This window comes from Eublepharis macularius, chromosome 4 (assembly GCF_028583425.1).
Source record: "Eublepharis macularius isolate TG4126 chromosome 4, MPM_Emac_v1.0, whole genome shotgun sequence".
NCBI lineage: Eukaryota > Metazoa > Chordata > Lepidosauria > Squamata > Eublepharidae > Eublepharis > Eublepharis macularius.
In genome coordinates, this window is record NC_072793.1 from 64,709,353 (window position 1) to 64,723,975 (window position 14,623).

A 14,623-nucleotide genomic window follows, 5' to 3' on the forward strand; every position below is an offset into this window, starting at 1 on the left:
TTTTATTCTGGGGACAGTTTTCCATAGGGGACTGTTCATTTATCTGTCAAGTCGCTATGAATGCCTTTTGTTACCAAAGTTTATTTCCCAGCCAAAGCAGTCCCATTACTAGATCTAGTACAGCTGCTGTTTGGCCAAAATGTTACAATTTCTATTGTAAAAGAAATAAAATAAATCAGCATGGAACTTACTGTCTGAAGCTAGGCAAGTACCCAACTAGTTATAAAATGAACTGAACAGGGACACTATAATAAAAGCCCTGACTAAATAGGTCCCAAGTTTAAACTGCAGGTGGTCCTGGAACCTGCTGTTTCCCTCAAAGAAAGCTAGGTCATATGAGCACTCAGAGGTGCTTGTTAGAAAAAGAAGCCAACCAGCATTGCGCAAACAAATAACTGTAACAAGGTTAACATAAAACAAACCAAACAGGAGGAGGTTTCCAGAGAAGCCAGGGTCACATCATTACAGAATGACATTTGGAAATACATGGCAAGCATATGCTTGCAAAGAGACATGCACTACTTACCATAAATTAACAAGGAAAGGGTGTTCCAGACCCTGCATGATCTGCAGCTCTTTAAAGACATTCCTCACTTCATTCCGCTCAACACATTTCTGTTTGTTCATGTATTTCATTGCATACATTTTCTTGGTGTCATTCTTCTGGACAATGCATACCTACAGAAACCAATCAAGACATTATATTTTACAGAATGGAACATATAGAATTATGGTTGTTGTGGGTTTTCCGGGCTGTATTGCCGTGGTCTTGGCATTGTAGTTCCTGACGTTTCGCCAGCAGCTGTGGCTGGCATCTTCAGAGGTGTAGCACCAAAAGACAGAGATCTCTCAGAGATCATTTTGGCCAGATCTCTCTATATGAGAGATCTCTCATATAGAATTAATTCATTCTTTTAAAAAGTGGCTACTTGAGTATCTGACCTCTAAAATTTTACATTTCTAAGATGTTTCCTTGTTTATAAAAACCTTGTTCTTCTCCAGCACAAGCTAGCCCCACAGTCAACTGTGCTATGAATAGTCAGCAACTAAAAGTAAAATGCTAATTTCCCACTGTAAATGTGTGAGAAGAATGGGAAAGTAAGCCAATGATTTTTATTTTTTAATCCTAAACTGATTTACTTTATGTATATTGAAAGATTTTACATAACAGGCCCCCACTTCTTAGCCTACATCATGTACATAGCGATGCCAGGTTTCTGCTGGGGGCGGAACATTCCAGCCCCATTGTCTTATTGCCATTCTGCCTGCCAGTGGTAGAACAAAAACATTTTAAATTGCCATCAACATGACAGTGTTATTTCATTTCTGGGGGGAACCCGCACATGATGTTATGCTCTGTAGGAATCTCTGGAAACTCTATGATTTTACCACAGAGTTTCTGGCCATTCCTAGAGTAGCATGATTTTACTTGCAGGCTTTCCATTCCTAGAGTAGCGTGATTTTACTTGCAGGCTTTCCATGGAAGAGATGTAATGCTGTTGTGCCGATGGTGCACACCGTATGTCCCCACCAAGTAGGCTCGAGTCAGCATACATAAAGCAAATTCTTGCATAATGTAAGAGATTGTGCTTCCTTGCTATTTGAGGCAAACTTGCCTTGACACTTTCTAGACATAAAAATGGGATCTTCTGAGAATACAGTGACCTTGAAACAGTGATATTTTAAATACAGGCAAGGTTCTGCTTTGGTAAAAAATGTAGAGGCCGTAGCGTACTATTCCTGAAAAACAATGCCATTTTCCTCACACACCACTTCCCAAAGAGCAATGTGATGGGGCTGACAGAAAAAAGAAGCAGAATGCCAGCATGCCTTGATTTGCTTGAGAGAAAGGTCTTTCTTTACTGTATATTTACATATAAATTCAGCAGCAGGTCTGTTTTATCAATAAGAACAGTTTAATATCCTGTAATATAATTTGAAGATTCTAAGCCTGTAAGAAAGAGGGCCCAGATTATCTGTAGCTCTTCGGAAGATAAGGCTCAGGATGTGGCAATGCAATATTCTATAAAAACAGCTTCTTGGGTTTCCACCCAGTTATCTTAAGAGTTTGTTTGGAGGACTATGGGTATGAGGTTTAATTGTATATGGCCAAAGGCAGTCACAATACAAAGTTAAGAACAATAAAAGTAGGAATGTATCATACAAGCATAAAATACAGTTATCAGAATAGCAAAATAAAATACAATTAAAATAGAACCTTAGTAAATCCAATTGTTCAGACCAGTATTAAAATACTGCACGATTATAAACATCCAAGATAAGACCAGATAGTTATGAAGGAAGTCAATTTTCTGAAGAAACAATCTTGGCCCTGATCTTTTTTGCAGCTAAGGCAAACAAGGATACTCTGCTAGTGACAAATTAAATCAGTATCAAATAACAAAAACCCCAGTTTGTCAATATCAGAGGTAAAGTTGTGCCCCGCTAACAAATTAGCAAGAAATTTAGCTCTAGCCTCTGCATACATAGGACAAAATAAAATGTAGTGTAGGAGATCCTCAGGAACTGAGGCACCACATATACAGAGACGAAGGGGAGGACTATGGCGTCCAGCATATAGATCATTAGTTTAGTCTGTGAAAACGTACCTTTCCAAAGCTGCCTTTTCCAATGGCTCTCAAAATTTCGAAATGGTCAAAGGTGACTGAAAGAAAGAGTAAAAGTTTTAAAAATAAAAGTCAGCCATTCAGCTTTAAAAATAACTATCACACTGTTTCAATGTAGGAAAGCCCATTTTATTTTAATATCTTGGGTTGTAGACTAACTACAGATTAGTTGTTCCTTCTAAAATTAGCTGAATTGTTACTCCATATTCTTTTGTTGTACATAGATTTCTCACAGAGGAACAGAGTTGCCAGGTTCCACATAGGGCAAACTGGAGGAGAGTAGAAACTCACCCCCACACATGCTCCTATGTAAGCAGGGGGGGGGGGTGGCTGGCAGGAGTTACAGGATCCCCCACCATAGTGGGAGACCTGGCAGCTCTGCTGTGGAATAACACTCAATTTAAAAAATGAAATTCAGTTTTTCTTGTATTCAGCTAACAATATCCTAAGTATGAGGATCTCTTCACACATTCAGTTCATGGTTCTCTTCCTGTTCTCACTGAAATATTAAGTATACAAAATAAGAATCATTTTTTACAAATTTCTTCTAATTTAGGGTTTGAGTTACACAGAACTGTTCTTTAGGAAGAATGTGTATGTCGTGTAGTAGTTATACTGTTGATTAATTCCTTCCGTTTGTGTGTGTGTGTGTGTACGTGTGTACACAAACGGAAGGAATTAATTACAATATAACTTTCTGACCTAATACAGATTCCAAAAGATGTTTTATGATCAATTTGAATGCAAAATTGTTCTTTATCTAAAATTATGAGTAGGTAAAAAATGAAGGGCAAAATCACACACCAAAGATAAAGTTAGTTTACAGAAGCAGCTTTGAAAGTCTCTCCTTTTTTACTTGCACACACTTATCTGCCACACTTGTTTGAAACTCCTGCAATGCCACAACAACATCATGGTTTGTAATATTGCTCCATCACACTGTTTTGTTGCATCCGCAACACTATTTTGAAGCACAGGAAGATTAGATTGGCAGGCTAGGATCAGGGAACTCTAGGTTCAAATCCCTACTCTGCTATAAAAGCTTACTGGCTGAACTTAGTTAAGAACATTAAGGACACTTCTCTGAGACTATGCCCCACAGAATAAAATGGAAGTTACTTCCAAGTAGATCGGCTTATGAGTGCTCCCTTAGTCACTTTCTCTCAAAGTAACATCTGACAGGGTAGTTGTGTGAGGATAAATTGGAGGAGGAAGAATGATGTTGTTAGACACTTTCGATCCCCATTGGGGATAAAAACATAGTATAAATAACTAAATAAATAAACAACAGTTGAACATACAGCATTCCCAAAACCGCTGAAGCAATTTTAGCAAGGCATGTTCACTATAGTTCCTAAACTACTATCTTTGAATTTCGTTTATAGCAGCTCATCCCTTGAATGAGACAGAAATAGAAAGGACTAGAACTATACAGCCATGAACTAAGAAATGATCATAACAAGCAGCCCAGTTTTCATACCAGACACAAACTTTATGGTACTTAAATCTCATTAGGGGCCTCACTGGAGGCACCAAATCAAGACTGCAGATTGCTAGCACACCGACCTTAATTAACATGACCCCCAAACTGTCAGGCACTGCCAAAGTGACAGGACCTGAAATTACAGCGTTAATTTGCCTCACCCATCCACTTATTTCCAACCAATTAAGAAGCAGAAGAGAACAGCCCATGTGTTTGACCTCTTTTTGCCAAAAATGCCTACCGCAAGGAACCATGTGACACATATCGGTGATGGATTCAAAGTGACAGCAAGCAAAGCAACCTACTGTATGTTCAAGAGAGTACAGAGCTGCAGTACTCCTAGCCACCTTAGCATGATTTATCCTACACCATTTGTGAACAGAAAAGAAATAATGCCTGAACTGAGATCAAAACTTCCTAGATTTCTAAAATCTTATATATAGCATTTGTAAAGCAAGTCTCAAGTTGTGGGAGAATGTCAGGATGAAGAAACTAGTGGCTGACACCTACTTTTAAATTCACAGGATACAGTAGAACTGAAAATTAACCAAGTTCCTCCACTGTGATTTTTTCCTGCAAGCTACAGAGAGCACAGCTAGAGACTAAGCAAGCACCAGTTCTCAGTTTCACTAGTTGACAAAGACACCAAATGTGACCAGCCATTGTTACTGCAGCACATATTTCAGTTCTGTCAACTAGCAAGTATTTGGAAAAATGAATGTAATTATATCTCTTTATCATACCAATATTGAGATGATAAAAGCCTGAGACTGAGCTGTATTATTTCAGACCAGAGATGGGGGCTTCATCTCACTATTCATAGTCACCTCTCTCACCACTGATAACAATCATCAGGAGTGCCAGTTACAGAGCAACTTCTGAATCACCAAACAAGACAGAGAGAAGAAAATAGCTGGTAAGTAGTAGCATGGAATACTGACTAACCTGAAATTCTTTTTCACGAAGTCACAAAAACCAGCAATACATTTTACCACACTGCAGACTCCCCATTTGCTAACAACAATGACAACTCCACTACCAGCAACAATATGTTTGGTCTCTATTCAAACCACATTTGGAGTTTTTCTTACTCCTGCTTCCTGCATGATCCAGATGTCCTGATGAGGTAATACCTTAAAAACCCTAAAAACTCTCAGACTCTCCATACATTTTCTGCTGCACTGTTAGCTTACATTAGTTCAGGAATATCTGATTGGGTTGTCAACCTCCAAGAGATCTCATGAAATTACAACTGATCTCCAGGGAACAGAGATCAGTTCCTCTGGAGAATATGGCTTCTCCCCTCCCCAAATTTCACACTCCACTGACTCCACCCCCAAAATCTCCAGGAATGTCCTAATCTGAAGCTGGCAACTCTTAACACAAGGGGACAGGAATGTTTAGTTTCCCACTGCTGATGCATCTACCAATACTGCACCACAACAACAGGACTTCCACATCACATTTCCCTATAGTTCCCCTGCCCCAGTTCCTCAGCAATAGTAATTGCCCCTCGCCAGGCTTTTTCAGGGGTTTTTCCATTGGCAATTTCATATTGTTACATCAATATAAAGTTATAAAAATATGTGTAGCTGGTTCTTTGAATTCATAGCTTTTATTTAAAAACTAAGACTCTCCCCTTTTGTTGAGGAGATGCTCCTTGCCCCTTATATCTCAACAATGAAAGGTACTAGACTTACTTTTGGGGGAAAAAATGAATGCTGGGAGTTCAGAGAACCTGTTGCATATATTGTTATAACAAATTGTTCAGTTGCTTACTAAAAAGTCCCCCAAATCCCCCCAGTTGATGGGGAAAAGAAAATAGCTCCTGTGTGGGAAATGGCTGCTGTGTGAGAGGACAGGAAAAATTTTCCTGCCCACATGACTTTGCAGTGACTTTCCCCAAAACTCTGGATCAGAGTAGATTTGGGGAAGATCTGAGAAAAGCCAGGGACACCCCAAGAGATGCACAAATATACCACAATGCTTCAGGGAAGCGAGAAGAAAACCTCACAGCATCAAACCCAGAGGAAATAACCTACTTAGCAGTGGCCATGGTAAACATGCATCTGGGCTATTCCACTTCAGATTGTACAAGTGAGCTCATAGCTAAACATAATTCTCAGTACACTGAAAACCAGGTTTAAGAGCAAATTATTATAGACCAGCCTGCTCTCCAACATGCCAGCTTTCTAGTATTTTGAGGTGAAGAGAGAAGGGAACCCTCCCTCTTGCAGTGTGTGATGTGGCACATCCCAGAACAAGGGTTACCATTTCACTGAGAAATAAGAGCCAAGCTACAAGTGACGCCTGACACAGGTTGGACACTTGTCAGCTTCCCTCAAGTTTTGATGGGAAATGTAGGAATCCTGGTCTTGCAGCTGTAATGGAGAGCCAAGCTGTAAAACCAGGACGCCTACATTTCCCATCAAAACTTGAGGGAAGCTGACAAGTGTCCAACCTGTGTAAGGCATCACTTGTAGCTAGGTTCTGAGACTTGCTTTCAAGGATGTGAAGGAAAAGCAGGTGAGATCATTCAACAGGAGTTGATCAAAGATTTCAGGAAGCATACAGCATACATATTGGCTTTTCTTTGGGCAGAATGAAGTATTATACTTGCAATCAATGTTTGCCAACTGATCGAGATGGCACTTCATTTGATTTCCAAGGGGGATGAAACAACAGAAATAAATAACAGAAATAAATAAATCAATAAAATGCATAAATAAAACATACATGACTTAGCACATACTGAAGGCAGAGATGAAATTAAAATAACATGGACTGGATTCCTTAGAATTCTACCCCAGGGCAGCATGAAAATAAGTCAGGGCACTGATACATAATAAATAGGAGTTGTGCTTCCTTTGCCCGTAAATCTTATAGCCAGATCAAGAATGTAAAATTCAAGATGAGGTGCTGAATACCAACCAAAGATGAAACAGAAATTTCTGTTATTGGTTTTGTACATATGGCTGTTAGTTGCACCTGTATATCAATGACTGTATTTTATGTATATACAAGGTTTTAGTATGTATATATGTACAACCATATGATGCTTTTAATCTAATCTATGTATTCCTATTAAAATTTCTACCGGGGTTTTTAATTTATATTTTTAGTTATTTTCAACAATCTGATATATATTTATTTCTGCTGTTCCGATCTCCTTGGTTACCCTTGGTTTGCAAGGTTGTGGTTCTTCACTACCCCTTTTGGGTGTCTTTACCACTTTATTTGATTTCATCAGTAAGTCACTTGGGACCATTGTAGAAAAGACTCCAGTAGCACCTTTAAGACTAACCAACTTTACTGTAGCATAAAGCTTTCGAGAACCACAGTTCTCGTCAGATGAGACCATTAAATCCCATAAAACCAAGACTAACTAATATTCTGAAGCTGTAGGCTAGCAGTAGAACATACAAAAGTTTGTGTCAAACAACGGAGCAGTATTCTGACGCCTGATCCTACCAACACTAGAGCTAACATTCTATTGCAAGATATGGTTTTGCTGGAGTTATTAAGTTTAACCTTTCTCTAAATCAGCAGCTGCACCATCTTTGAATAAATATCATGGAACAATAATGCCATCATTATTTTTTTTCCTTTCGCAGGCCACTGAAACCCTTGAGACACCCATTTAAAAGAAAGCAATTATCTTTTTAAACAGTTATGGCATTACATAACTCCAGAAAGTAAGATGCGTACTCGATGCAATCTAAACCACTCTTGGAACTTGGAAGGAAGCTGGATTACAATAAAATTGTATTCCTTTTTGCAACACCATCCCCAAAATAAAGACACCACACAACCAACTTTGGTTCAACTTGGATTTATTTATTTAATAAACTGACCTGAGCTTTATTACTATCCAACTCGACTGGGCTGCCAGAGGCACACCAGTGTTAATGGGCAACCCCTCCTGGCTCGAAGCATGAGGTGGCCTTAATCTGCCAATCAATTTTCTTGGCCTGCCTACCAAGGTATGTGAGAGAGGTAGTTACTCGACCATTCTCCCCTCACACTGGAGAACATAGGTGTTACGAATACCCTTTCTTTCTCTGAATTAGATTTTGCCTTTAACCTTTTTCTTCTTTCCCCCTCTGGGTAGATTGCTGTCACCAGGAATTATATTCCAAAATCATTTAAATTTCCATTTAATAATGTGCCCAAGCACCAGGTTCCTTTGTGGTACTATGTGGCCCTGAAGATAGGAATGGGATATAGGAATAACAGATACTCTGAGTTGAAAAAAAACCAAAATAAACTTTTATTTTTACAATAAGCGTATCAGTTTCATATTATTTCTTAAGCTTGATGGTTTCAAAAGAGTGTTATTTGTTCTTAAAGTAACTTTTCATAGACACAGTCACTCAGATCTTCTCTCAGGCTGAACACATAGTTTGCCTGCTTCAGCTATCAATTTCTCACTCAAATACACATAGACTTTCTCTCAGGCGTACACAGTTTGCCTGCTTTAGATAGAAGAAAAAGGTTTCTCTCAGACACATAGAGTTCAGATTTCCACACAAGTTATCTTTCAGAAATGCTTAAACACGCTCAGGCTGCACACAGCTTGCCTGCTTTGCCCAGACTGAATCTTTTTCTCCACTCAGTACCTGAAACAGCAGTTCACTCTGCTCACACTCTCATTCATCAGCCAATCATATCACTCACTCATCCCTCTCTTTCACTCCCACTCTTCATCAATACCACACCAAGCATTTAAAGACACACACACACATTTGAAATCATTACAATAGGGTTCGACTGGTGAAGACCCAGCCCCAAGGGGACCCTGTCGCCAACCCACCCAAGTGGTAAACTACAAATGGCCGGTTTGGGAAGTCTCTCCCATCATAAGATGTTACAGGGTGCTCGCCATAGTCTCTTAACTTAAGCAAATGCCCTCATGGTTCCAGCCACTGGAGGAGGTTAGCTTAGCTTAACTCGCCTTCTGTCACCTGCTGACGAATTAGGTCCCACAGACTACAGATTAGAGGAATAGCTCCAGGCAGCAAGTGACAATACAAGGGAGGAATAAATTTATAACATCTGCTTGCTCCTTGCCCCTGATTAGCGGAGAACCCAGTCTCCCAGCATGCCCTCCCTCAAGCTCGGCGTCTCCCCTATTTGGAAAAAGGGCCAGGGTAAAGACAGCTTCCAAATCACTGGGAGTGGAAGCTGAAATTACTAGAATCATTCATAAACATATATGGTTTAATTGATTTAAATGTATTAGATGCTTTTGCAAACTAATGCACATTTCAATTGGCTTGGGAAACCTCAAACTGATCATTGCCTCCTCAAACTGCCAACACTGTTATATATGACTTTTCAACAGAATGTACCAACAGCAGGATTGCCAGGTCACTCACTCCACCGAAAGAACAGCAGCTTCTTTTGGGTGGTGGGAGAAAAAATTAAAATTTGCTGTCATCATATGCAGCATGACTTCACTTCTAGGGAGAACCTAAAATGATGTCACAACATTCTAGAAGATGTCGGGAATTCTATGGTTTTACCATAGAGTCTAGGTAATTTACAATAAAAAGAGCAAGGCCACATACCCATAGTGCATGTTTAAGGCCCCTCAAGTGAGAACAAGACTTTGATAAAACCAGGAGTGGCTTACATTTCAAAGCCTGAGTCAACTGACAGTGTGAACATCAACCTACACCTTCTGCATGGAGCAGTGAAACATGGCAGATAGCAGGCCAACAATCTACAACAATTTGGTGGGTTAGGACAACTCCTGTTTCCAGAACATCTGGTTGAGACTTGGTTGCACTTCCATCCACATTGTTTCACATGCTACTTCCATTGTCTGTTCTTTCTGTCTACTTTTGTCTACAGTTGCATTCCTCTAAGTGGTCTGCAGTATGATCTAACAGAACTCTACACGTCTTCCTCTGCAGTACTTGCTTGTTCCTAGAGCTAACTACCATAGAATAGATTCTCTATAGACAACTATAACTCAGGCCTAGGGTTGCCAGGGGGCCCAGGACCCCAAGCAGGGGTGTAGAGGGCAGAAAGCAACAGGGTACTTACCGCTCCGGCGCATGCTCATCATGCGCATGCTCCTGCACTCCCCTGTCCCGCTGAACTGGCTTCAGCACACCTGGCATTTACTCCCTTGTGCTGGAAAAGGATGTCATTTTCCAGCATGAAGGAAGAACCAGGGGACGCACTTAAGCCAAAAATTACCTGTTTGGAGGCTTCAACACAAGAGAGGAAACACTGGGCATGCTGAAGCTAGTTCAGTAGGATGGGGGAGCATGCACATGTGCTTCTCTCCCCCAACCTCTGCCTCCCCCCCCCACCAGCCAGGTGAGTGCAGCTGGGGTCTCAGGTGGGAGCCTACTCAGGTCTCAAGCCTGCTCACACCTGCGTATGTTCCCTGATGCCAGACTGGCCCCTTGACAAAATGGAGAACCTACAAACTTTCTGGAGATGTTCAGAATTGTATATAACTGGACTTTAATTGCCTCTGGGAATTAAGTAATTGCCTCTATAAATGTACTTTCACAGTGATTAATTCTGGGTTCAATTAATAGGAAAACAAAAATATTTGAAACAGTGAAAAGGGCTTGACTTGCCAATAGTGAGATAAATTACTTTTTACAAGTAATTAGAGATTTCACTAGAAACTGCCTTTTCCTAATTATTCAGGCCAGAAACTTATAGGCTGATGAGTGGCACAATTAATCAGGGTAGTTCCAAAGTACCCTAGCCCTACGGAAATCAGCAGCACTCATGAAATACAGTGCCACTATTTTCCACAGATAGCAAACACAACTGAATGCATTTTGATCAAGTGACAGGACTATTATCAGGAATAGAGATGGGCACGATCCAAAAAAAATTAACGATCCAGCAGATCGTGGATCGGCGCCAGTGACAATCCCGAATTAACGACCCGCACCTAGCATCTCCCATTCCCGAGTGGATCGTGGAGGCCAAAGCAAGGCACACTGGTATTCCAAGCTATGTGGGAAGGTGGGTGGTGGCGGCGGCCGCCAGGTCTGGCAGGCATGGGGAAGTGGCGACGAGCCGCCTCCCCTCAGGGGGTGGGGGGGTCTTGCTGCTCACTGGCGGCACCCCCCATTTGTCCGCCCACCAGGCCAAACAGAAGCGTGCTGGTATTCCCAGCAAGAAAGGAACAGTGGATACTGGCGGTGGAACACCCCCTTCCCCCTCCCTCCCTTGGGTGTCTTCTCCCAACTTGTGACTGCTTTGCTGCTCTGTGACTGGAAGGAAGCCCTGCTTATCAAGGAAAGCTGGGCTTCCATTCGGGTTTCCAGGGTGACAGAAGGAGGGCAAACAGAGCTCAGGCATTCCCCTGGCTCCATTGCCAGGGGAATAGATTGCTGGCGCCTGAGTATCTGGATCCCCGAACTGAGCCCGATCGCCCCAATCCAGGCCTCTCCCGACCACTGGATCATTGGCCGTGGACGATCACAATCCACCGCGATCGCCATTATCGTGGGGTTTTTTCATTCGTAATGCGGATCGTGCCCATCTCTAATCAGGAATACTGAATGGCGGGCTGTTCACACAGCTCTGCAGGATGGCAACAGTAGGAAAACATTTTTAACATTACAGTGATCATGTAATCCAAGATCATATAGATTTTTCCTCATCTTTACGTAGGATGGATCTGCTGAATTATCAAAATAATCATAAATAAACTTTTGGGATGGGGAAGAGAATTTTTGCCCATTCTGTTCTGTAACTTCTATTTTAAATTTCACTCCTCCTAAATTCAGATTTATATTTACATTAATTCTAGAACTGGACCATCGCTGCAGCTTTCAATTCCTTCAGTCCCCCTTTACTGCTGCACCCTGCAAAAAAAAAAGGGTGAGGGATTGATGTGATTGTACGTATGGTTGCATCCATATCCTTTATGAGCAACATTTTGCTGAAGCACACAAGTTAAGAATTTTCCTGCAGCCATAGCTATGATCACATCAACACTTATGAAATACGGCGGGGGGGGGGGGGGAAGAGCACTAAAATGTGTTGGAATATATGTGTGTTGCAAGGTCTGAGATTCAGTCATTATGGGGTTAATGTGTTTACCTACCATGCTATTGTTTAGATTGACCTGGAAAGGGAACCTGGCTCAAAGCCAATAATCTGCAAGCCCGGGAAACTTGAGAGTGTTTGTAAACTGTTATTGGTCAACAGGTCAGGTGACTGTCCTTTCAGGGTCAAGAAGAAGGAGGAAGAAGAAGATTCTCCACCTTCCATTATCCTAGCTCTTTGTTGTAAACAGTAGTGAGAAATGTAGCTCCAGGTGTTTTTTGTTTTGTAGGCAACCTGTGACCCTTTTCCCTTTAGAAGTAAATGTTTTTTAAAAGCTAAACTCGTGTGCTGACTCTCTATTGATCCAAGATCCATTGCACCTATGATTTAAAGCTATTTTTAACCTTTTTTTCCCAACGAAGTGGTAGCAGAGAGGATGGTTGATTTTGGCGATTTTGGTTGGTGATTTTGTTATGGTGGTTTGTTTTGCCAAACAAGCAAACAATTTTGAAATGGATCTTTAAAGAGAGACTAAGCTAGATAGGCACAAAGGCTCAGATTTTTTTTTTCTCTACCAAACCTTTTTTGCTGCATTCAGTTGTAACTGGGAAAAGGAGATTATTTTAAAGATCTTGTTGTCTTTAAAAGTTTCTTAAAACTGGTCTGCACTGAGAAAACTGCAGCTGAGAACTATTTGGAAGTTTTTCTTTACCCTCGGAGCCGAGCGGAGCAGAGACGGCAGAGAGAACAAAGGAGATCGTTAACTCCACGTGTGCCTGAATCTTCACAGCTGAAAAATGAGTTCCTCTGACCAGGGAGTCGTGAGTAATCCAAAGCCATTTCAAATTAGCCAAGGAAATTTTCATATGCCTCATTTAAATAAAAACAACTTTACTTGGTGGCTGGCATTATTAAAAAGCCAACTTGAAATGCATAATGCTGAGGACATTCTAACTGCAAACGTACCAGATGATCCTCAAATAAAGCTTGAATTTACCAGGAAAAATGCTCTAGCCAAAACATTAATTATGACCTCAGTATCTCATTATGAAGTCCAGGACTTGCATACCTTTGATACTGCAAAAGAGATGCTTGAAGCTTTAAAGAAGCGTTTTGAAAAACAGACATGCACCAAAATAATCTATCTTAAAACAGAATTGTTTGATTTTAAAATTAAAGAAGGGGATTCCATACCAGCCCAATTGCAAAGATTTATGAAATTGCATAGAGAGTTGGAAGAACTCGGAGAGGCTCCGAAAGAGCGAGATGTTGTTGTTGCCTTGCTGAAAAGTTTACCAAGTAGCTATGAAAATTTAGCACTTCTCTTGAGACATAAAGAGAATTTAACACTGGAGCAATTGTTGACAAGTTTAAGAGAGGAACTGGATTCAAGAGAGGGAAGGAATTTACAGGCTGTGTCTGATGGAATGACTGTTTTGAATTTGGGAAATGGATATAGAGGCAGACAGACTAACTGCTTTTCTTGTGGTGGAAGGAGCCACATGGCCAGAGACTGTGCATTAAACCGAATGAATAATAGAGCAGCCATTGCTAGCCAATCAAATGCACGTTACCCTAGTACAGAGACTCATGTTGAAAGAGCGTCTTCTCGTGGCAGAAGAGATTATAGCCAAAAAGGGAATTTCAGAGCCAGAAGCAGAGGGAGTGTGTCTAGAGGCAGATTTCAGAGAAATGGCAGGAGTAATTTTTCACTAAGAGTTTTTGATGATGAAGATATTCAGGATAAGAAATTATTCCTCATCGATTCAGGAAGCTGCTGGCATATTTGCAAATATCGTGAATTGTTTTCTGAACTTGATACTGATGATAAACCCAGACTGTTCCAAGCAAATAAACAACCACTAAATGTGCTAGGAACTGGAAAGGTGCCAATTAAGCTATGCACAACAAGAGGGGAAATAGTAAATGTTACCCTTCAAGATGTGGCACTTGTTCCTGAAGCAGCAGAGAATTTAATCTCAACTAAGAAACTTGTGGAAAAGGACTGTGTGGTGGTTCTTCAGAAGAGAATGGGTAGTAGAAGTGTAATTGTTGAAAAGAAATCTGGAGTTAAGTTTGCTGTTGAAGAGAGAAATGGACTGCATTATTTTGTGGATGTTAGTGAAAGACCAGAAGTTGCTGATGCTGGTGAAGGACAGATTTATCAAACTAGCCAAGGTGCTTGTGATCATAGGAAATGCTTGTATTCATGGCATGTAAAAACAGGCCATAGAGGCATACAAAGTGTTGAAAAGTTGTTAGAGGACTGTGGAATTTTTGTTCCTGTTTGTGATAAAGCAAGAGAGAAATGTGAAACCTGTCTTAAAGCAAAGGGAACTAGCCCAAGCTACACAGGAAAGTCCACTACTCATAATGAGGAACTTCTAGAGACTGTATACTCTGATCTTGTTGGTCCACTAGCGCCATCTCTTGGCGGCAACAGATATTTTGCAACTTTTACTGAAAGCAAAACGAGATATAG

At 40.8% G+C, this 14,623-nt stretch overlaps 1 protein-coding gene across 1 annotated transcript in view; it reads right to left on the reverse strand.

Moving 5' to 3' along the window:
* Positions 1 to 14,623, reverse strand: part of STK32A (serine/threonine kinase 32A) — a 128,999-nt gene that overhangs the window by 88,153 nt on the left and 26,223 nt on the right. Inside the window, exons 3-4 of the mRNA XM_054978216.1 lie at positions 2,610 to 2,665; positions 527 to 678 (exon numbers count right to left, since the gene is read on the reverse strand). Of these exons, the coding sequence (XP_054834191.1) occupies positions 527 to 678; positions 2,610 to 2,665 (208 nt within the window). The remainder of the gene's footprint in view (positions 1 to 526; positions 679 to 2,609; positions 2,666 to 14,623) is intronic.